Source organism: Notolepis coatsorum (assembly GCF_963971535.1).
Source record: "Notolepis coatsorum genome assembly, chromosome: 14".
Taxonomy (NCBI): domain Eukaryota; kingdom Metazoa; phylum Chordata; class Actinopteri; order Aulopiformes; family Paralepididae; genus Notolepis; species Notolepis coatsorum.
Window position 1 is genome coordinate 45662918 of NC_140178.1, and position 23686 is coordinate 45686603.

At 47.6% G+C, this 23686-nt stretch overlaps 1 protein-coding gene across 1 annotated transcript in view; it reads left to right on the forward strand.

The window, feature by feature from the left end:
* Positions 1–23686, forward strand: part of grin2ba (glutamate receptor, ionotropic, N-methyl D-aspartate 2B-a) — a gene marked incomplete at its 3' end in the record, with an annotated part of 407464 nt that overhangs the window by 174049 nt on the left and 209729 nt on the right. The window contains exon 2 of the mRNA XM_084329754.1: positions 6500–6643. Coding sequence (XP_084185880.1) covers positions 6500–6643 — 144 coding nt within the window. The remainder of the gene's footprint in view (positions 1–6499; positions 6644–23686) is intronic.

Below are 23686 nucleotides of genomic sequence, written 5' to 3' on the forward strand. Positions count from 1 at the left end.
AAAATAAAACATCAAGTATTACGGCGTAAACATGTCAGGTGACTGTCACTCACTGTCCCTCAGTTTGTGGCAGGCAGCAACATAGGCTGCTGCTAGCTCACAGCTTGTTGAGTCCTCCCCTAGTAGGACTGGTAGTTTTTCTGTATCTGGTAGTGCGAGAAAGCCTTTTTTTATTAATTCAATTTTTTTTAAATGCGTTTCTCTAATATATTTATATTTTTCAAATTTGGTGAGGAAGTGCCACTCAGTTTCAGGCTCACTGAGGGTGCAATGACAGCACAGCCTTTGCTCTGCAGGAAGCCAGGTTTTCCTGTGCCTCCCCTTTTCAACAGCGAGGCTGTGCTCACTCAGTCTGTATTTTGTCAAGGTTCTTTTTAGTTGTTGATCAGTCACCATGCTCAAATAATCTGCTATGGTGTACTGTCGATTTAGAGCCAGATAGCACTGCATTTTGCTCTGTGCTTTTGTTTGTGTTTTCCAATAGGTGATGTAGTTTTGTTTTAGCTGTGTAGTAATTTGATTGATTCTGATTGGTGACGTGTTCTGTTCCTCAGGTGTGTTAAGAGAGCAGGTTTGTTGACTCAGCCTCAGGACCAGCTGGGTAAGGGGGTTCCTGATGCTCCTCAGCTCTTGGCACTGCAGGGCTTGATAATGGTACGAGAGGGGGTCACTTCGTTTTAGGTGTGTCCAAAAGTTAATGGCTCTTTTTTGTATTTTTAGTATTAGTGGGTAACGGCCTAATTCTGCCCTGCATGCATTGTTTGTAGTTTTCCTCTGGACATGTAGGATAATCTTACAGAACTCTGCATGCAGGGTCTCAATGGGGTGTTTGTCCCATTGGGTAAAGTCTTGTTTTGTAAGTGGACCCCACACCTCACTGCCATAGAGTGCAATTGGTTCAATAACACATTCAATTAATTTTAACCAGATTCGAATTGGTATTTCTGTTTGTATATTTCTTTTTATGGCATAGAAAGCCTGGCGTGCTTTCCCTCTCAGCTCATTGACTGCTTCCTTAAAATGTCCAGTTGAACTTAGTTTTAGGCCTAAATAGGTGTAATGTGTGCAGTACTCTACATGTTTTGTACCAATTGAGAACTTTGGTAGGACGTCCTGAGATCTGGATCTCTTTTGGAATATCATTATTTTGGTCTTTTTGGGGTTTACTGCCAGGGCCCAGGTCTGACAGTAATGCTCTAGCAGGTCCAGGCTCTGCTGTAGGCCGTCTGCTGTGGGGGACAACACAACCAAGTCATCTGCAAAGAGCAGGCATTTCACTTCCCGATTGTGGAGACTTACTCAGCGGAGTAGCAATACAATCATCAAATTTGCTGACGACACAGTGGTGGTGGGCCTGATCTCTGCCAACGACGAGAGGGCCTACCTGGAAGAGGTCAAGGTCCTGGCGGGATGGTGCCAGGAAAACAGCCTCTCCCTGAACGTCAGCAAAACAAAGGAGATGATTGTGGACTTCAGGAGGTCGGGGGTCAAGGACTACAGCCCCCTCAGCATCGACGGGGCACCGGTTGAGAGAGTCAACAGCTTTAAGGAGCCTACATATCCGAGGACTTGACATGGACCACACATATTGACAGTGTTGTGAAGAAGGCACGACAACGCCTCTACTTCCTCAGGCGCCTAAGGAAGTTCCAAGTCAGTCAGAAGATCCTTAAGAACTTCTACTCATGTACAATAGAGAGCATCCTGACTGGCAACATCACCTCCTGGTTTGGGAATAGCACTGCACAAGACCGAAGCAGACTACAAAGAGTGACACGTTCAGCCGAACGCACAATTGGAGGGGGGCTCCCCACCCTCCAGAACATTTACAACAAGCGTTGCAGGGGCAAGGCTAAGATAATCATTAAAGACTCCAGTCACCCGAACAACTGCCTCTTTGAACTGCTGCGGTCAGGCAAGCGATACCGGAGTCTCAAGGCGAGCACAGAAAGACTCAGAAGAAGCTTCTATCCCCAGGCCATCAGGCTGCTCAACGAACAATGAACACTACACAACAACAACCATCAAACGCACATAGCACACACATCCACACGCACACACTCACTTTAAACAAACACACTGTAGCACCCACTCCACACACTTTATAGCACACACTCACTTTAAACAAACACACTGTAGCACCCACTCCCCACACTTTATATTTATTGATGAAGGATTGCACTACAACTCGTACACCTTACTGTAAATTGTACCTAAATTGTATCTCATCCCATTTCTGCTTTGCACTATATAGTACTGTACATTAGTACACTGCATAGTATTGTATATTATATGGTAACTCAGTTACGTCTATTCTGCATCGAACATTGTACATATGTCTATACTGAACACTGTGACCTCATTTTCTACTTCTAAATTACATGCTATACTATGTTATTTGATACTATCTTGTCTAGCACAGTCTCTGGAGCGTAACAGTAAGAAGCATTTTGTATGAAAGTATTCTGTACTTCTGTATGACAACTATTAAAGAAACTTGAAACTTGAAACTACACCGGGGGCAGAGGACTTTTCTAGTATATTAGCCAATTCATTAATATAGATATTGAAGAGTGCCGGGCTGAGGTTGCAGCCCTGACGAACGCCTCGCCCTTGGGTAAAGAATTCTGTTATTTTTTTGCCAATTTTTACGCTGCACATATTACCAGAGTACATTGATTTAATAATATCATATGTTTTTTAATATGATCGGTTGTGCGGTGTTTTTGTATAAATCCAATTTGGCTTTTACTCAAGACATTGTGCTTGGTAAGGACGTTTAAAAGTCTGGTATTCATAATACTACAGAAAACCTTCCCCAGATTACTGTTCACACAGATGCCTCTGTAGTTATTAGGGTCAAATTTGTCTCCGCTTTTATAGATTGGGGTTATGAGTCCGTGATTCCAGATGTCAGGAAAATATCCTACACTCAGGACCAAATTGAATGGTTTTAATATAGCCAATTGGAATTTCTTGTTCATATTTTTCATCATCTCATTCAAGATGCCATCAGGTCCACATACCTTTTTAGATTTAAGAGTTTGTAGTTGCTTAAGCAGTTCCTGCTCAATAATTGGGGAGTCTAATGGGTTTTGATTGTCTTTTATGGCAAGCTCCAATTTAGTCAATTTATCAAGAATTTGAGATTGTTCTGTGTTTCCATCAATTTGAACAGTGTGGTATAGTGTTTTAAAATGGGTTGTCCATATATCACTGTTCTGTATAGCCAATTCCTGTTTTTGTGGTTTGTTTATGTGTTTCCAATGTTGCCAAAAGTTGTTTGTATTGATTGCCTCCTCAATTAGTGTCAGTTGCTGTTTGTCATATTGTTGTTTTTTGGTTCTGAGTGTACGTTTGTACAGTTTTAGGGTCTCACAGTAGAGAATGCGTACATCAGCATTATTGGGGTCTCTGTGTTTTTGATTTGATAGCATTCTAATTTTTTTCCTAATGATTTTACAATCTGTATCAAACCAGCTGTTTTTTGTTGCAGTTTTTGGTTTGTTTGTAGTACATTTCAGTTGTGCCTCCTTTGCTGTTTGTCTGTATATATTGTTAATATTGTTTACTGCTAGGTTGAGGCTTTCTTTACTGTGAGAGTATGTGGAGTCCAGAATGTTATCCAAAAGTGTTTGGATTCTTGGGGTATGAGTTGCTTTCTGGTATTGTTCTGCACTGTTTTGGTCCCATCTGTATGAATTCCTGATATTGTACAGCTTACTGTTTTGTGTTTGTGCCATTGTTGTGTCTGATCTTTTAATAAACAGGGTAATTTGGCTGTGATCAGACAGAGGGGTTAGTGGTTTCACAGTGAATGAGCTGAGGGAGGAAGGGTCAAGGTCTGTGATCATATAATCTACAGTACTGTGGCCAAGAGGTGAGCAGTAGGTGAATCTACCTAGGCTGTCCCCCCGAACCCTACCGTTGACAAAGTACAGACTGAGGCTCTGACAGAGCTCTCTCTCTCTCTCTCTCTCTCTCTCTCTCTCTCTCTCTCTCTCTCTCTCTCTCTCTCTCTCTCTCTCTCTCTCTCTCTCTCTCTCTCTCTCTCTCTCTCTCTCTCACACACACACTCTATATCTCTATCTCTCTGTCTCTCTCTCTCCTAACTAGCTCATATCATAGAATGAGTGCAAAGTCGTGTCTAGAGTAGAGTACCACTCCACACGTCCTCCCCTCGTCTTTGGTCCAGCTCATTATTCCATCTCAACACAGCTTTCATTAAAGTTCTCTCTGGTTGTTTATCAAGCCATCAGTCCATCACCAGAACCCCTGCAGTTCTAAGGGATGCCAGGATGACCCGGAGCGATCCTTTTATTATTGTAAAGTTACTCCAGACTCCCTCAGATTTAGTTTTCAAAGACTCTTAGAAGGACAGGACTTTGTTGTTGTCGTTCATTTGTGTGTGTGTGTGTGTGTGTGTGTGTGTGTGTGTGTGTGTGTGTGTGTGTGTGTGTGTGTGTGTGTGTGTGTGTGTGTGTGTGTGTGTGTGTGTGTGTGTGTGTGTGTGTGTGTGTGTGTGTGTGTGTGTGTGTGTGTGTGTGTGTGTGTGTGTGTGTGTGTGTGTGTGTGTGTGTGTGTGTGTGTGTGTGTGTGTGTGTGTTATATTGAAGATATGGTTGTGCTGGTGTCTTCTGTATAATCACAGCACGCAGATTTGTATTTACATTATATTATAGCAATTTCGTTTTTAGTTTCATGTAATTAACAGCTGTATTGTTAGGACGTTGTTATAACATAGTTGTAATAACAATAAAAAGATGATAACTATTCCTGACGAATCAACACAATCACCCTTGTGAAAAAACAATGCACTGAGTCATTGAGGCACCAAATGAAAGTCGTGACCCATGTCATTATCTATCGTCCTCTTCCCCTCGTTACAGAACCACTGATCTCGTTGCTCTCCCCCCCTTGCTTGTGAAAGAAACCACATTAACCCACATTAACCCTTTCACTCGTACTACTCCGTCTGTAGTGTAGTTGTGAAAGGGTTAACCCTTTGGTAGTGTGGTACTGAAAGGGTAAAGGGACACCTTGTGTAAAGATGTCCTGTGTTTTGCCTTGTTTTTACACAAAGAGGGGTTGTCTCGAGATAAAGTATTTGGTATAGTTTCTGCAGTTCAGCTGTGACAAGAACCCTCCCTATTGAAACAAGCCATTCAGAATTCGACATAGAAAATAAGGACTGACCAATCACAATATGCTCACAATACGGTGGTCCTTAAGTATTTTTTTGCACATGTGAAAAACATGCATGTAAATGGTGGCTTGCTTGTAAACGTTCTCTTTTCCACCTAATCGTTTACTGAAATATGTTTCTGCAATTGCTGGATCTTAACCCTCGAGTCAACCTTAAAAAAAACCACTACCTGTCTCCCTAGTGACCGAAACTGCGATCTCAGTAAAACATATCTTTTTCGTTCCAATTTTCTTTCATGAATATCATTATTAACTTCAGTCCTCACCATACATATCGAATATTTATTCATTTTCATTTAACCATTTCTTAAATTAGGGTTAGGGTTAGAGTTAGGGTTAGGGTTGGGGTTGGGGTTAGGGTTAGGGGGTTAGAGTTACCCTAGGGTTACCCTAACCCTAACTCTAACCCTAACCCTAACCCTAACCCCCTAACCCTAACCTGTCCAGTTCTGCGACTAGGGTGGAAGATGTGACACTTGTTGTTCACGCGCTTATGGATTATTGTAATGTGATACTGAGCAACTTTTTTGGCATATACATAAAATCTAGCCAACGCTATCCACAAACACAGGTAAAAAAAGGGCTTTTTGACTGGAACTGCGACAAGGAGGGTTAATTCATATTTGATCTGCAATGCCTAGTTTGACAGTTTGATCAGAATTTTCCGTGAGCCATGTGCGCCGCGGTTCGGCGAGTGTGGGGAGTGGCAGCTAATTTGCATTTAAAGCTACAGACACAGAAACAGCCTGTCGAGAACAGGACTGAAACAGAGGGGGTATAGAGACATGCTAGAATGCATAATCTAAGTGGTATTGTCAGCAAAGAACTTTTCGAGTTCATGTTTCGAGGACCTCGGAGAGCTATTAAAGGTGCTATAGATAACATTCAGCCACTAGATGTCGCACTAGAGCTATTAAAGGTGCTATAGATGACATTCAGCCACTAGATGTCGCACTAGAGCACCAGCATGTCATTTATCCAATCAGGTGCATTCCATGTATGGGAAATGGAAAATAGGGAGGGGATACATTCATTTTGCACCCACCAAATCTTTTGAAATGATAAATTCATTCATACGTTTTTGGGGGGAAAAGCAATACTTTTATTCCACACCTTTCTAAAAGCTCTGTGGATGTATTATTTAAAAAGAATGATTACTCTACATAAAAAAGTGTATCTATAGCACCTTTAACCTGTTGAAAAGGAGTAAATTATGGGACCTTTAAAGCTCAGACTAAAAGGATGGTGACATAATTGCTGACATTTGTTACTTCTTCTGCTCTCCTCTCTTCAGGATGATGACTCCATGTTCTTCCAGTTCGGCCCGTCCAATGAGCAGCAGGCCTCCGTGATGCTCAACATCATGGAGGAGTACGACTGGTACATCTTCTCCATCGTCACCACATACTACCCCGGTTACCAGGACTTTGTTACCAAGGTAACCACACATCCTGTACACACACGACGAGGACCATGCGGTGTCGTATGGTAGATGAAAAGCTAACCGGTCTTCCACAAAGTGCATTGCCCGAGACGCCACTAGAGGCTTACCGTGAGTGAGTAACTGAGTGCCATTGCCGGTCATAGAGGTGCTTCACATCAAAAATCACCCAAGGTTACTGCAGGCATTGGACATTGTACTATAGTGTCATCAAGGTAAACATGTACATAAGAAAACGCCCTAGACTACACACACTGTATTGTCATAACCTGTCACCAACGTAAACACGTACACAGAGAACACCCTAGGCTACACACACGGTATTGACTCAACTTGTCACCAAGGTAACACACATGCACACAAAGACTATAGCTACCTCCATTATCAGAGCTTTGTCACCAAGGAAACCACACACACATCTTATGCACAACTCCTACACACACTGTACTGCTGTGTTGCCCCAATTCCCTGTGGTGGTAGAACGCACAATCCCATGTTATGTAGGAGGATCTGAGGTGAGGCTAAGGAGAGGAAGAGAGGGAGGAGAGGAGGAGAGGACAAGAGGTTCTCGCCTCTCCTCCTCTCCTACCTCTTCTCCTCTCTTCCTCTCCTACCTCACCTACTTCTCCTCTCCTACCTCTTCTCCTCTCCTCCTCTCCTACCTCTTCTACCTCACCTACTTCTCCTCCTCTTCTACCCTTCCTACCTCTCGCCGTCACCTACCTCTCCCAGTTCTCCTCCTCTCCTACCTCTTCTTCTCTCCTCCTCTCCTACCCTTCCTACCTCTCCCCGTCACCTACCTCTCCCAGTTCTCCTCCTCTCCTACCTCTTCTCCTTTCCTCCTCTCCTACCTCTCCTACCTCTCCCCATCTCCTACCTCTTCTCCTCTCCTACTTCTTCTCTTTGGCTACCTCTTTTGCTCTCCTCCTCTCCTACCCCTCGTTCTCTCCTGATGCATTCATCCTGATCTCAGGTGACTTTAACCATGTCAGCCTTGCCTCCCATCTAACTGGCTTTGTACAGTATGTTAATTGCCACACAAGAGAGAACAACACACTTGATCTGCTGTACGCAAATGCCAGGGAAGCATATACTGCCACAGCACTCCCACCAATTGGCAGATCAGATCACAATTTGGTTCACCTTCAGCCCTGCTACAAACCCTGTGTGCAGAGGCAGCCTGTAGCCACTCGGACATTTAGGAAATGGACACCAGAGGCCAGAGAGTCTCTGAGAGCCTGCTATGAATGGACAGACTGGGATGTACTGCAGGACACAAACGGGAATAAGGGGACCTTGGACATTACAGGAAGGTTGACTGTACCACCAGTTACCTGACCTTCTGCAGGGACATGGTTGTACGGTTGTACCAGCAAGGACTGTGCGCTGTTTTCAAAATAACAAGCCCTGGATCACCGCTGACCTTAAGAGGCTTATTACTGAGAAAAAGGCTGCATTCAGGAAGGATGACATGGAAAGGCGCAAGCAGGTGCAGCAGGAATTAAAGAGGAGTCTGAAGCAGGCCAAGCCGCCAAGGAGGACTATAAGAAGAAGGTGGAGAGGAAGCTGCAGCACAACAACACCAGAGAGAAAACCATCACCGGCTATATGCAGGTAAACTGCCAGGCAGAGGGTGATGTGGGCAAGGCCAACGAGTTTAACCAATTCTACAATCGGTTTGACACGGCAGCCAGGGCTCGCTCTGCCCCTGTTGACCAGGCCCCACCAACCTCCCCTCCCACCTCTCCAGCTGCAGCTCCTCCCCCTGAACCATCTCCTCCTCACTGCTGCAACCACAACTCTGCAGTTGCACCCCCTGGCCCCACCCCCTGTCATCTAGCCCCCCCTGTCACCTAGTCCCCCCCCTGTCACCTGCCTCCCCCCTGTGTCAGCCAGCCCCCCCCCCCCCCCCCCCCCCCCCTGTCCCTCACAGTAGATGAGGTGAGGGCGGAACTGAGGAGACTGCGTCCAGGAAAGGCGGCTGGCCCGGATGGCGTGTGTTCAAGGCTGCTGAAGCTCTGTGCAGACCAACTGGCTGAGCCGCTCCAGAAGCTCTTCAATATGAGCCTGCGGGACATGAGGGTGCCGGTCCTGTGGAAAACATCATGCCTTGTGCCGGTACCCAAAGCTGGGCGCCCGGCCGAGCTCAACGACTACAGACCGGTGGCCCTCACGTCCCACATCATGAAGACACTGGAGAGGCTGCTTATACACCATCTGAGGCCACAGACTCAACACGCCCATGACCCCCTGCAGTTTGGGTATCGGGAGCACATCGGGGTGGACGACGCGGTCCTCTACATGCTCCACCGGGCCTACTCCTACCTGGATGAGCCGGGGAGTTATGTGAGGATTATGTTTTACATTTTTTCCAGTGCCTTTAATACCATACAGCCTCTGCTACTCAAGGAGAAGCTAGAAAGGATGGGGACGGACCCCTACAAGGCCTGGATAACTGACTACCTGACACAGTTTGTCAGAATGGGCAACTGTGTCTCAGAGACGGTGGTCAGCAGCACTGGGGCTCCACAGGGGACTGTTCTTGCTCCGTTCCTGTTCACCCTCTACACAGCAGACTTCACTTACAACTCGGAGTCTTGCCACGTCCAAAAATACTCGGACGACACTGCGATTGTGGCGTGTGTGAGGAAGGGACAGGAGGGAGAGTACAGGGACCTGGTGGGAGCCGTCAGTGAATGGAGCGAACGGAACGTCTTTCTTCTGAACGCAACGAAAACCAAGGAGATGATATTGGAATTTCGCAGGGCGAAACCACCTCTGCAACCGGTCAGCATACGGGGAAACAACATAGCGACGGTGCAGACATACAAATATTTAGGTGTGCACCTGGACGATAAGCTGGCCTGGGCTGCAAATGCGGAAGCGCTCTACAAGAAAGGACAGAGCCGGCTGTTCTTCCTTAGGACTTAGGAGGCTCAGGTCTTTTAATGTGTGTGGGGAAATGTTGTTCATGTTCTATCAGGCAGTGGTGGCAAGTGTGCTCCTCTATGCCGCTGTCTGCTGGCGTGGTAATACCACGGCCAGGGATGCCAGGCGGCTGGATAAGCTGGTGAAAAAGGCTGGCTCAGTGGTGGGGAGGAGACTGGACCCACTGGGGACCGTGGTGGAGAGCCGCATGCAGAGCAAGCTGCTGGCCATTATGGACAATACCAACCACCCTCTCCACCACACCCTGGTGGGGCATCTCCCTGCACTCGAGGACTGAGCGGCATAGGAGGTCCTTTGTCCCCACTGCCATTAGACTGTACAACAACGCAATATATCTATCTATCTATCTATCTATCTATCTATCTATCTATCTATCTATCTATCTATCTATCTATCTATCTATCTATCTATCTATCTATCTATCTATCTATCTATCTATCTATCTATCTATCTATCTATCTATCTATCTATCTATCTATCTATCTAATCTAAAGATTTGACTAAAAGGTGTGTACTGTATGAGGCCCTGTTTAGACGGAAACGCTAGCAGGTGAATCCGCAAAAATATTTTTTCGGATGTGCCTTTCGTTTATACGGAAACTGCGTTTTTACGGGGTGAAACCGTAAAAAAGTGAGACCACCTTCCAGGGTGGAATTCCTAGAAACGATAAACCTTCGCGCTCTCATCTAAACTGTCAAACCGCATAAAACGATGACGAAAGGGTTGTCAAGGCTCTCGTCGCGCGTACTGCTCACATCACAGGCATGCGCCAGTAGCCTAGAAGCGTAAACAAAGCATTTGCGGTTTCTGTTCAGACTCTCTCCGTCTAAACGTAGCCTGAGTCACAGCTGGGGAGAGGAGGCGAGGGAGGCCCAGAGACACATCATGTGATCAGGGCCTAGAATCTCCTGCTACGCCCCTGTAGAGAGAAACACTAATGTGATGTCATGGCTTGGCACCAAGGGCAAGCATACAAGACAGTTATCTGCAGTTATCAGGACTTTGTCACCAAGGTAACCAGCAATGGTCATGGACAACTCCCTGCAGAGTCACAGTTTACCACTGAGTTACAGTAAACACACGAGACGAGGACTATATTGTAATAGCTATTCTCTGCTTCCTGGCATCTTAAACTATGTGTTACAGGTAGGGATGCTCGATATTGGATTTTTTACCGATACCGATATTCCGATATTGTCCAACTCTTAATTTCCGATACCGATATCAACCGATACCGATATATGCAGGGTTTCCCCCCCCCCAAAAAAACTGAATAATTTCAGGTAACTAATAATTTCACTGGATATATATATAACAAATATTGTTATTTTTATTTTTTTTTTAAACCGATACCGATATTTTCCGCTATCACATTTTACTGCCGATAATATCAGTCGGCCGATAATATCGGACATCCCTAGTTACAGGTTTATTGATTTCAGGGTCACCACACGACAACAGTAGCAGTCTGTTGTAATGAACCTTGTTGGATGACAAACTACAGTACATTCCTCATTTGGATCTCAGGGTGAGTTTTAAGAGCCCTCCGCTCACACAGCAGTTTCTCTTCTCAGCAGTAGATCACCTGAGACATGGTTGCCCTGTAGAATCCCAAAAAGCACCTCTATGACCTCATCTCACTCACTCACTCACTCACTCACTCACTCACTCACTCACTCACTCACTCACTCACTCACTCACTCACTCACTCACTCACTCACTCACTCACTCACTCACTCACTCACTCACTCACTCACTCACACTTAGCCACTATGCCCCTAGTGGCAGCTCACAGGCCTGTGTAAAACCAGTTTAATCTATGTGAGAATGCTTTGCAAAAATAATTGTGTTTGTGCATAGATCACTAGATTGAATGGCCAATAGTGAACATGAAATACGTAATCTGCAAACATAAGACTGTTCTGACATTACAATATTGATGTAACTAAGAGATTTGCTGGGGAAAATGCCATGCATGAGGTTCACTCTGGAATTTAACAGGTGCCAGAGAGCTGTAGATCAGAGTACTAGCCAATCAGAGGCAGAGTAGGGCAGGTGTTTGTGGAATGTGAAAATGGCATCATATCGAGCTAGCTAGCTGCAGCCCAATCTTGCTTAAAATATGTAAATTAAGTACCAATCGACCACAGGAAAAAAGGTACATAATGTATGTTATGTTATAGCCATAAGTAATATATTTTTTGTATTGTATTGAACATTACATTACATTAAAATAATTTTAACTTTTTAAATTTTCAGAAAGATTTTAAGTTCCCCTGCTGGGGATCGAACCCTAACTGTAACCCTAACTTTATGTCTTAAGCGAATGTTAAAACTAACCCTAACTTTAACTATAATATAACTATAAACATAGTTAGATAGTGGTGAGAGCACTCGCCCGCGACTGCAATGATTGTTGGTTCAACTCCTGGTTGCGGTGTTTGTTTTGGACCTTTGCCAATACAATGTGTAAACAAAAGAAAAGCTGATGTACCCATAACCTGCGTTTCTGGTAACGTTGACATCATTCACATTAAAAAACCCAAAAGCAAGACAGTATGACGAGGCACACCTTTTTTTTTAATTATACAATTTAAAGCAGAACTTTATCTAACTATGAGACCCAAAAAATAAAGGAACCTGAGGTTTAATGTCTAAATGAAAAGAGACCAGATGTGGTATTTTATTTTAAACGCTTTCCTGACTACATTAATACATTTGGTGATCTTCAAAGCCCTGTAAAAAATAATTCTAAATATGTGTGTGTGTGGGGGGGGGGGGGGGGGGGGGGGGTGTATTCCAATTCGGGAATCACTGCAACTGCTGACAACTGACAGACTGATTGATGGGCCGATCAGGTTAAACCAAGTAGATTATGCAATGTTTTCAGGGAAGCAGATTGGATTTCTGAAATGGTTTGATTCTGTTGATATCCAGGGGGATAGAGACCAAAGGGCTTTAGTCAGCATTTTTACAACAACAATTTGGGGGAAATGTTACATCAACATACCTTTTCATAGTGAAGTTCACATGGTCATGTGGCCTGACCATGCAATCCTATTCTTTATACATCATGAACCCTGGTCTGTTGTTAAACAGTCCAGCTGCCCCAGTCAGAGGGAGTAACATGAGTGAGCATCACATTACATTACATTTTCCAACCTGCACAAATGGTGCCACATAAGCAACGCCTCATTTGCATACACTATGATGTTACTATGGCGACAGAGGCTCCAGTGGTAGAGCGGTCGTCTGGTAATAGGAAGGTTTCCGGTTTGAATCTGGCTTCTCCCGGTAGCATGTCAAAGTGTCCTTAACCTGTTCCACACGATGTGAAAATCTGCATAAAATATATACCTAGGTAAATGGAATATTGCTCCACTTCTACAAGGGCTATTTGCATATTCTTGGTATCTAGGTACATCTATGGACCTCAGGGAATGTATTCACAGTGTCAGAAATATTGTGTCTATTACTAGGCTTGCTTAAATTGTGATGAAACAAAGGAGAATATGAATTATGATTTTTCTTTGCATCTTTGACAGTGAATAACACCATGATAATAATGACCAAACTTAAAAAACTGCCACTGACCTCGTTCAGTACCCTCTTGAGATCATGTGTACACAAAATCTAAGGAAATTAATAAAGGGAAGATGATAAAACCGAAGGTTCTGTAGATACAGTACTGAATTCTCCCATCCGGACCAATGCAATTTGAAATATTATTATAGAATATAGAATAGATGCTTATACATTACCTTATTATAGCCAATTCACACATTTATATATATACATATATTATCTTTCAAATGCCCAAGTTCAATTTGGATTTAGTATCACCAGGCGTGCATAAGAACAGTTATATAAGCGTACTGGCCAATCGCGTCTCGCTCTTCGCCATACTGAGATATACCTCATCTCCAGTACCTACTGTACTTCATTAACGAAAACAATGCACCCATGCACTTGACCAGGCCCCGCCCCAGTGTCCCCTATAAGACACCGGACATGGTCATACTCGCCCTTCCTCTTTTTCGTTTTCCATCATGGACGTGCAGTGCATTCCATGTACTAGCTGTTGATGAAATGCAGAGAGAAATTGAACAATGTTGGGTTTTCGCCGGAGATTTGCCAGCCCCTGGAATCTTCTCGGCACGTTCCAACGGCGCGTCGGGCCTGTCCTGGGGTTTCCTCATCTTCTGACAGCGGATCGAGGGATGTCGCGCGGCGGCTAGCTGTCGTGGCTAGGTCGCGCCCAGGTAGGGTCTGCGCTTCTAGGCATAACAATGCTGGCGTTAGTGATACTGCTCGTTGTCCCGTGAGACAACCGAGTTGTGTATTGGCGCAAGGGGCAGGATATCTGGGTAAACGTTGTCGTTTTCCCGGTTATCCTGGAGCGCACGGCTAATGCTATGCTACGATGCTGGGTTACTGTTCTTTTTGATTCCCCGCTGAGGGCTGTCTTTTTAAAAAAGGTCTTCCCTCCTCTTAACACTTTCGCGGCCACTGGGATGAGTCTAATTAATCTCAAGAGGACCGTGAAATGTAAACAGACGTGGGGCTGTTTGTAGAGCTAAATCTATACTTTATAGTATTGCTATCTGTCCATTCTCATTGTGAATTGAGACCATAAAACTTCATCAATACGTTCTCATTTTTTAGCGCCGTGAATATAAGCATTATACCGGATTTGGTCTAGTATATTTCCTGGAAGCCGAGATAATGGGCTAATAGCTAATAACGTTAAATCCAATGGCATTTCGGTTATAGATACGCTCCAGTTAAAACTCAAACTGCATATGATCGGCACGATCCTCACGCATGTATGCATGAAAGGGGGGGGGGCGGGGGACGTTAGCCTCATTAGCCTCATAGGCCGAACACCTGGATGGCTATCAAAACAAGGCCCGATCGGGATGTACTTTACGTGAAAAAGATCTTATCGTGGTCCGGTGGGATCCCCCCGAGCATTTCCCCGTTATCGATCGCCATCTGGTAGATCGATATGTCCATTGGCTCTAATAAATCCCCTTATTGCATGGTGAAATCTGCGATGAAAAACGTAATCCAAGCTACATGCTGCACATCTAGAATCTGAAATCTCCATTGAAAGTAAAAAAAAATACTGATCCGTTCAGCCACAGGGCACACTGCATTATCGCGATAGCGCCCCTAAGAGGATCTGGCCGGTATTGCACCTTCTCGAATTCATAGAGTAGGGTAAATCTGCAGTGCCGCTCGGCGACCTTGAATAGGTTATTAATATGGAATAAAAGCAATAACAACTTGCCACGGATTTATCCGTGCTTCTGTCCACAACGGGTGGAATCGAAACACGGAGATCTCCGTTGTTCGTCCCCATTGTGTTAACCATTCATGCTGACGGTCAATCGGTGTCTACTGTTGGGAGTTTTGACGGGGGTTTGTTTACCTTTTTCATGGGTGAATGGGCTGAGGCCTAGGGCTGGTGTGCTTTTTGTCAATTTATGAATGGTGTGCGGGACTGGTGTTTCTCTGGTCTGCATCCCCTTAACGTTGGGTGTATGGGCTAGCCCATTCTGCAGTGTGTTGGTGGAGTTTTAGTTCATTTATTCATTAACCCCTTCATGGGTGCACACCACAGTGGAGGTTGCTGGTTGCAACCACCACTGGTGCTCCGTGCTTGTGAAGCAGGTGGCATCAGTCCTTTGCCTCTGGCATGTTGGAACAGTGCCCCGCCCGGCCGACGCCATGAGGTGAGTCGGCCCGGCGGGTGGCTGGTGGGCTGTTAAGCCTATACCGCCACGGTATAGAATTAGCAGCGATTAGTAACTTTGTTCGAATTGCTGTTTTTTCTGTCAAAAATGGTGTCGGGTGACAGGGCCTTGAAGGCCAGCCGACGTCTAAACATTGCGCGAGGTTTTGACGTTAATAGCTTTGACCTAGCCGCAAGCTATAACCGCAGGAGGGCTAGGATGCTGTCAACGCTTGTTTACAGACATCTTGGTTGGATTAGTCTCCCTTTGAGGGGGTGAAAAGTTTTTTTCCCTCCTCAGGGCTCCCCTCTCCGCAGAGGGACTTTGGTCTTCCGCAGGAGCGCGGGCGGTATTTGACCTAGGCCCCACACCGCCTCACACAGCGCAGCCAGAGGTGAGAGCACGGCCTTGCCAGCGGCTGTGGCGAGGCCCTCAACCGGCGGCCATATTTCCCCGCCTGAGGTACCCTGGGCACAACGTCAACAGGTGACCGCAAGGCCGAGGGATCGGCTACATTAGATGAGCACGCCCTAAAAAAACTTCGCCGTCTAGCTGTGTGCAGCTCGCTATCCGGTCACTCCCCCCCCCAACACCAGCGGGATAAGGGCTCTGATTTGTTTCCTTTGGTTGCGGGTTGCGTGTCTTCAATGAAGCGCAAGCGGCCCCACGTTTCGCTTCTCATGGGGACAGGGGCTGACACCCAGTTGATGGCTGAGACTGGGTCTGTCCGTGAGAATGTTGTGCTGTCAAGCGGCTCCCACGCCACACGTTCTGCGTCTGTGTTTGGTTGAGCCTGGTGTTACGTCTGTCAACTACAAAGGTTGTCAGCAGGGGGGCTCGAGACCTCTTGAGGCAAACAGTGCGGGTTCCCCCGACCTCGCCTTCGCCAGGCCGGGTATCACGTTAGTGCCTCCGGCAGTGGTCTGGCAGGCGCACGTGATTTGGGTGGTAGTAATATCACTGCAGGGCTACGGTGTGTAGGAACCCACCCTATCAAAGGAGATGATTGTGGACTTCAGGAGGTCGGGGGTCAAGGACTACAGCCCCCTCAGCATCGACGGGGCACCGGTTGAGAGAGTGAACAGCTTTAAGTACCTCGGAACCCACATATCCGAGGACTTGACATGGACCACACACACTGACAGTGTTGTGAAGAAGGCACAACAACGCCTCTACTTCCTCAGGCGCCTAAGGAAGTTCCAAGTCAGTCAGAAGATCCTTAAGAACTTCTACTCATGTACAATAGAGAGCATCCTGACTGGCAACATCACCTCCTGGTTTGGGAATAGCACTGCACAAGACCGAAGCAGACTACAAAGAGTGACACGTTCAGCCGAACGCACAATTGGAGGGGGGCTCCCCACCCTCCAGAACATTTACAACAAGCGGTGCAGGGGCAAGGCTAAGAGAATCATTAAGGACTCCAGCCACCCGAACAACTGCCTCTTTGAACTGCTGCGGTCAGGCAAGCGATACCGGAGTCTCAAGGCGAGCACAGAAATACTCAGAAGAAGCTTCTATCCCCAGGCCATCAGGCTGCTCAACGAACAATGAACACTACACAACAACCATCAAACGCACATAGCACACACATCCACACGCACACACTCACTTTAAACAAACACACTGCAGCACCCACTCTCCACACTTTATATTTATTGATAAAGGATTTGCACTACAACTCGTACACCTTACTGTAAATTATACCTAAATTGTACCTCATCCCATTTCTGCTTTGCACTATATAGTATTGTATATTAGTACACTGCATAGTATATTGTATATTATATGGTAACTCAGTTACGTCTATTCTGCATCGAACATTGTACATATGCTATACTGAACACTGTGACCTCATTTTCTACTTCTAATTTACATGCTATACTATGTTATTTGATACTTATCTTGTCTTGCACAGTCTCTGGAGCGTAACAGTAAGAAGCATTTTGTATAAAAGTATTCTGTACTTCTGTATGACAACTATTAAAGAAACTTGAAACTTGAGAAACTTGAAACTATCGGGCAGTGTGGGGGCCTCACACCTTGCATGTCCAGCTGTAGAACAACTCCTCAGCTGTCCATGCTGGAGGGGTGTTCAGTGGGGGAGCTTTTGTCACCTAGTATGATGTCAGCTTCTCCCGTATCAAACCGGCCCTTACTGTCGGGGTCCCCCCTTGGGTGTGATTGCCTCATGGGTAGTGTCAGGGTCCGATGTCCCGACTCCACGGAGCGCTCTGCTCGCACGGTTAGCGGGTCCAGGGTTGGCTACGCACAGCGGGCGGGACCGGGCCGCCTATATACAGTTCCTAGCGGACCAGCGCCAAATGGCGGCGGGTGCGTTTTGGGAGTATCATCACATGTGGCTACAGCAGTACCATATGTCGAGGTGGATGGAGAGAACGCTGAGGCGGGGACTTGTGTTTACACAACCCCACCCGTTTTCAGGTTTGGTACAGACCCTATTGTCAGGATCACCAGCAGTGACAGCTCTGGCCAACGAGATCCAATCTCTGTGGGCGAAGCAAGCCATCGTCGTGGTCCCAAAGGAGGACTTGATGCGTGGCGTTTCCTCCCGGTATTCTCTAGTGCCCGAGAAATCGGGAGGGGGGGTGTCAGACCATGGAAGGTTCAGCATTTTGGACCGTCTCCTACCTGTTGAGCGCTGTCAGGTGGGGGCCTGGTTCTCCTCCATAGACCTGTAGGATGCGTATTCGCATCCCCGATCTTCCATCCTAGGGCTTACCTATGCTTCCTTTGCAGGGTTTAGCGTATGAGTACCAGAGGCTGCCGTTCGGCTATTCTCTGGCTCCCCGCATCTTCACCAAGTGCGTGGAGACCGCACTGAGGCCTCTGCGTCGTCAGCGGTTACGAAGTGTATTCTGCCCTGGACGACGTTCTGGTCCTGGGCGGTCAAGGTAGATCGTCAGGTCTCATACCAGGCAGGTGGCGGAATTCCTCACCAGTGTAACTGAGGGGTACAATTCCCTGACTGTATTACTAGATATGATACTTACTACCACTACCTTTGTACTTAATATTCGGCCACCCAGTACACGGCATAAATATATTATGATGAACATTGTCACGTAGATGAAACGGATCCAACACAAATGTACGAATTAGAAATAGGTCTTTATTTCTACACAGCGATGGTGTGTAGAGCAAGCACTTAATCAAATCAATCACATTTATGAATGGAAATTAGTATGCACTTTTATGGCAAGAGTACTCGTCGGTATATCAATAGAGAATGTCCAATCTCTGAAGGCGCAGGTGGTACATATACGACCTGGAATAGTTTAAGGAATAACAGCAATGATACTTTAATGATTATATACTGGATACACTAGGGGGGGTTAATCCGGTCGCTTGTAAGCCGACAGGAGTAGGAAGGGGGGGGGGGGTAGAATCCGGCTGCCTCATCCGGCCAAGGGTATCCCAGGTGAACCCACTGTAGTGCCGTTCAATGCGCCGGCGATCCTTGGACCACAGATGAAAGCAGATGGACTCTTTGTGGGCCGGCTCTCTCCGGTCCACGGGGGAGAGACGTGAAGCGACCTCGTCTTGCAGAGCGTCTCCTCACCTTGCGTCCTCTCCAGGGGGGGGGGGGTTCCAACACACGGCAGTGTCGGGGGTCTTTATCCATGGAATAATCAAAGTATACAAAGCATAATCCGTGCCTGGGAAGGCGGGCTGTCGTCGGTAGAATAATCCGGTATACAGGTCCACTCGCTCGTCGGCTCTGGGGCTCCTCGGGTGCAGCTTCACGTGGGGTCAACCACCCTGGATAAGCAGCCAGTTCTCTGCCCGAAACGATGGGGTACTGACCACGGTAGTATTCTCACCGCACGAAGCACTATATATTAACAGACTATTATTAGCTTAATAGACTACGTCCAACTCGACGATATAGTGCCAAATATGACTATTCAAATATTAATATACACGATGTCTCAATACCGATGGTAGGCGAACTTGGCCTTACTCCCACACGTGGCGTCGCGGGGAGGCTTTACGTCTGTGACTCTATTGGAGGGTAAGAAACTGGACTGAAAAGAAAGTCCTACTTTAGTAGCGCAGTATATATACGCACTATGAACAAATAGTCCCATTAGTGGTGCGGTAGTCAGATTCCTACGCGGAACTAGGACTTGTTCGTACATGTGGAGCGGTACGTTTGAACTGGGTCTGAGGGGTATGGCAGCCTGGCACCAAGGTCTCGACCAATAGTAGAATGGAGACTATTATGGGATGTTCAGTAGGCTAGAATGGATATTCAATGCATATTGTACAAGGAATATACAAGGGATATCAAGGAATATTAGAGAATATACAAATACAATTAAATATATATATATAAATAAATATATATATTCGGTTTAATCTGGCCCTTCACAACAGCCACCCCCTGATTGGTCCCAGACCTAATCAGTTAAACAGAGACAGATTAATCGCGTTGTCTATTTACACATAAGGGTTTGCTGTAGGGGTCAGTCAACTTCACAAAGTCATAGGGTTATAGGGTCATGGTCATCATCGATTGTGTCTGGGAGTCGGGGCAGTTCTATGAGCCTCGCCACGGGACGGGTGTAAGTGCGACCCTGGACGAGCACTTCAGCTGCTCGGACCTTGCCGTCGGCACCGGTGATCACTTTGCTTACGCGGCCGGCCGGCCACATAGCTCTGGGCAGTGATTGATCAATAATCATGACGACTGTTCCTTCTGTCAAATTGTCTCTCTGGGCTCGCTGCAGTAGAAGCAATTCTGCTTCCTCATAGTTAGCTGCTGACATATCAGCGGGGGACTTGCACTCCGGGTGGTACCGCAGGAATGTTCTTTGTTGTGCACTCTCTATGGACGTGCAATCGTCTATGTTAGGGTCGGTGGAGGCTACGGTGCTCAATCCACAGAACACAGACTTCTTATTTTCCACCTCCTCTGGACTTGCTTCCCTCGGGATAGGCATGGGCCACTGTCCTTCCGGGAGTCTTAGGAATGCGGGGCCGCCACTGTAGACATTGCGACGGGTGAGGTCATCCAGGGGCATCCCCCGGGTGATGACGTCAGCTGGGTTCTGTTTTGTATCAACGTAGCGCCACTCTGTTTCTCCGGTTAACTCTTCGGTTAAGTCTTGAATCTCGGTGACTCTGACTCCCACGAAGACTTTGTACTTGCATGAGTCCGATTTGATCCAGGCGAGTACCGTCGTGGAATCTGACCACAGGATTGTTCTAGACACCGGTATGGTGAGCTCACGTTGGATGAGCGTGGCTAGGTGCGCTCCGGCTAGGGCTGCGCAGAGCTCTAGACGTGGGATAGATTGTTGCTTGCGTGGGGCTATTCTCGAGCGGGCGAGGACAAATGCTGTGTAGATCTCTCCCCCCTTCTCTTGGGCCCGCAAGTAGGCTACTGATCCGTATGCGACCTCTGAGGCGTCACTGAAGACGTGTAAGTCCATTTTACATGTCTCTGGCCTCACCGTGGGTGGGAAGTAGCTTCGGCGCATATTAACGCCTGGGAGTGAGTGGAGCTCCATCTCCCACTCTCTCCAGGTGGATGCAAGGTGTGCGGGAATGGGGTCGTCCCAGCCCTGGTCCTTGTCCCACAATGCTCGTACAATCATTTTTGCCCTGGTGGTGTACGGTAGAATACATCCTAGCGGGTCATATTGTCGGGCGAGTGTTGTGTACACACTCCGTCTGGTGGTCGGCGCCGCCGCCGGCCTTCCCTGCTCCATAGTCAGGGGCTTGTGTCTGTAGTGAAGCGAATCTGTTTTGAATCGCCACACCAATCCCAGGGTCATCTCCTGGGCTTCTCCCGGGATTGTAGCCATCCAGGTCTCGCTGCTGGCTGCCTTGTCCTCGGAGGAGAGGCTGCGCAGTACTTGCGGATCGCTGCTGGCCCACTGCCTGAGATCAAAGCCGCCTTTGATCAATGAGGCGCGGAGTTTAATCAGGAGAGCCTCGGCTTCTTCCTGGGTTGAAAGGCTTTGTAGACAGTTGTCTACGTAGAAGCTGTTCTTTACGCTGTGTCGGACCTCTTCGTCCGCTGCTGGGTCCTCTGCTACATGTTTCTGTAGTGCAAATGTCACGTCGTTCCGAAGGGGAGGACTTCCCATTGGTAGATGGCTGGGTGCTCATCTCCTGGCTTCTCTCTCCATAGGAACCGTAACAGGGGCTTGTCCGCCTCTACTAATCTCACCTGCAGGAACATTCCTTTAATGTCCCCGCTGATGGCCACCCTTTCCTGGCGGAAGCGGAGTAGAACGCCGAGTAGGGAGGGGCCGAGTGTGGGACCGGGCAGTAACTCTTTATTCAGATTTTGGGATCCGATCTGGTAGCTGCAGTTAAATACTATGCGGTCTTTACCGTTGTGATGGACCTTGTGGTGAGGCACGTACCACGATTCAGTGGTCTGGTCAGCCTCTTTAATGTCCATCTTTGTGACGTGTCCCGCTGTGATGAGCTTCTCAATCTCAGCGCGGTATACACTCTCTTGGGCGGGGTTCTTGGCTAAGCGCCGCTCCGTGTTCAGCAGGTACCGTTCTGTGGCGTCTGTCTTGGCGTGGAAAGTAGGCATTCCTTCTCGCCGCAGGAGTGGCGTGGCGTATCTCAACACGCCGTTGACCGGGACTCTCTTGGTCCCTGTCTCGAGGAGGTGAATGGCGTAAATGTCATCTTTAGAGCGAATGTCTTTCTTTCCGTTCTTAAAGGGCATTTGTTCCAAGGTCCATAGCCGCTCTACGTGTTGCAGGAGTGCGGTTTCTCCCTCCGTGACTCGGGAGTGGAGACATCTAGTGGCTGTACTTCGGTTGAGAGATTTGGCGAGCGGGCCTTGGAGAGTCCATCCCAAACGGGTCTCGACTGCTGCAGGACAGCCTCGGGGTCCGGTATGAACCCGGTCTATCGGGACAATGAGGTCTGCATGGTCGGAGCCTATCAACAGCGTCGGCATAGCATTGTCTATGAGCGGGATCGGTAACTTGCGCAGATGTGCATATTTCTCCATCAGCTTGGCGACGGGGTATGTGTACCGCGACAGTCCTATTTCTTGGCTGGTGAAAGCGTCTGTAATCTGGTACCGTCGCTCAGGCTGGCCGCTTGCTGCGATAGAGAATGAGACATTCTCGCCCTTTATCGTCTTCAAATCTCGTCTTATTGTCCGAATTGTCATTTGGGTTTCGCTTCCCCGCAGCCCTAGCTGGGCCGCAGCGGAGGCGAGCAGAAGGGTCTTCTCGGACCCGTCATCGAGGACGGCGTAAGTGTCCAGGACTTTATTCTGGTAGCTTAGTGTCACACGCACTACTTTTAGGAGTACTCGGGCTCCACTGCTGCTGGCGGGATCGATGTACATGACGCTCGCTTTGCGGCTGGATGGTGCGGGTGAAGGGCGCCGTCTGTTACTGTCGTGAAGTATGTCCAGATGGGCTCCATCGCACTTGGTGCACCTTTTCTTTAAGCGGCATTCGGCTGCCATGTGTGAGCGCGCACAGCGAAAACAGCGCTTGTTGGACTTTATCCATTGACTTGCTTCCTCCGCGTTCAGCTTGGGGAAGGAGTCACATTGCGCTAGCCAGTGTTCTTTCTCACAGTAGGGGCACACTATCTTCCACTTCTCCGTTCTGGAGGGGGTACTGTGGCTCCTGCTGCTCGGTACTGACTCCGATTGGTGCATCACAGTCACCGATCTTCTTCCATCATTTAGTCGTCTGGTTCCTTCTCTGGAGCCAGGGGTGCTCCGTCCGAATGTATCTAGCCGTAGGCTGCTGACTTCTCTCGCCAGGAAGTCTGCTAGATCGAGGAGGTTCGGTTCGGGGCCATTCGGGTCTCGGTGGTCCCTCTGTCGCCTAAAACGCTCCTGTCGAGCGGGCGGCAGCTTCTCCAAGATCCTTTCCACATTTGAGTTGGCGTAAAGTTCATGCCTCCCCTTCTCTCTCTGCGCTCCCAACATCCCTACCAGGGACTGCACTCTGATGGACAGGTCGTCCAGTGCTCGATTGTCTATTGCTGGGGGTAAGCGGTCGATGTGTCGGATCTCCTGGATCACGTAATCCCATATGCGCCCATACCTCTGGTCCAATGCTACCAGCGCTGCTGTGTATGGGGTGGTGGAAGTCGCGTAGTCGAGCGCTATATTATGTGCGCGGGGCACCTTTAAGTGCTTCAGTAGGATGGCGTATTTATGGCGTTCATCCAATACATCCACCAACATGGTCTCCAGACACATGCGGAGTTCCGTATACTGGGCCCGGTTCTCTTGGGTGAAGTCGGGTACCATAGGCGGGCCAATGTATGACGCTGACTGTGGATACATCGGCGAGCGTTGGGGGAGAGGCCTCCTAGGCGAGTCTC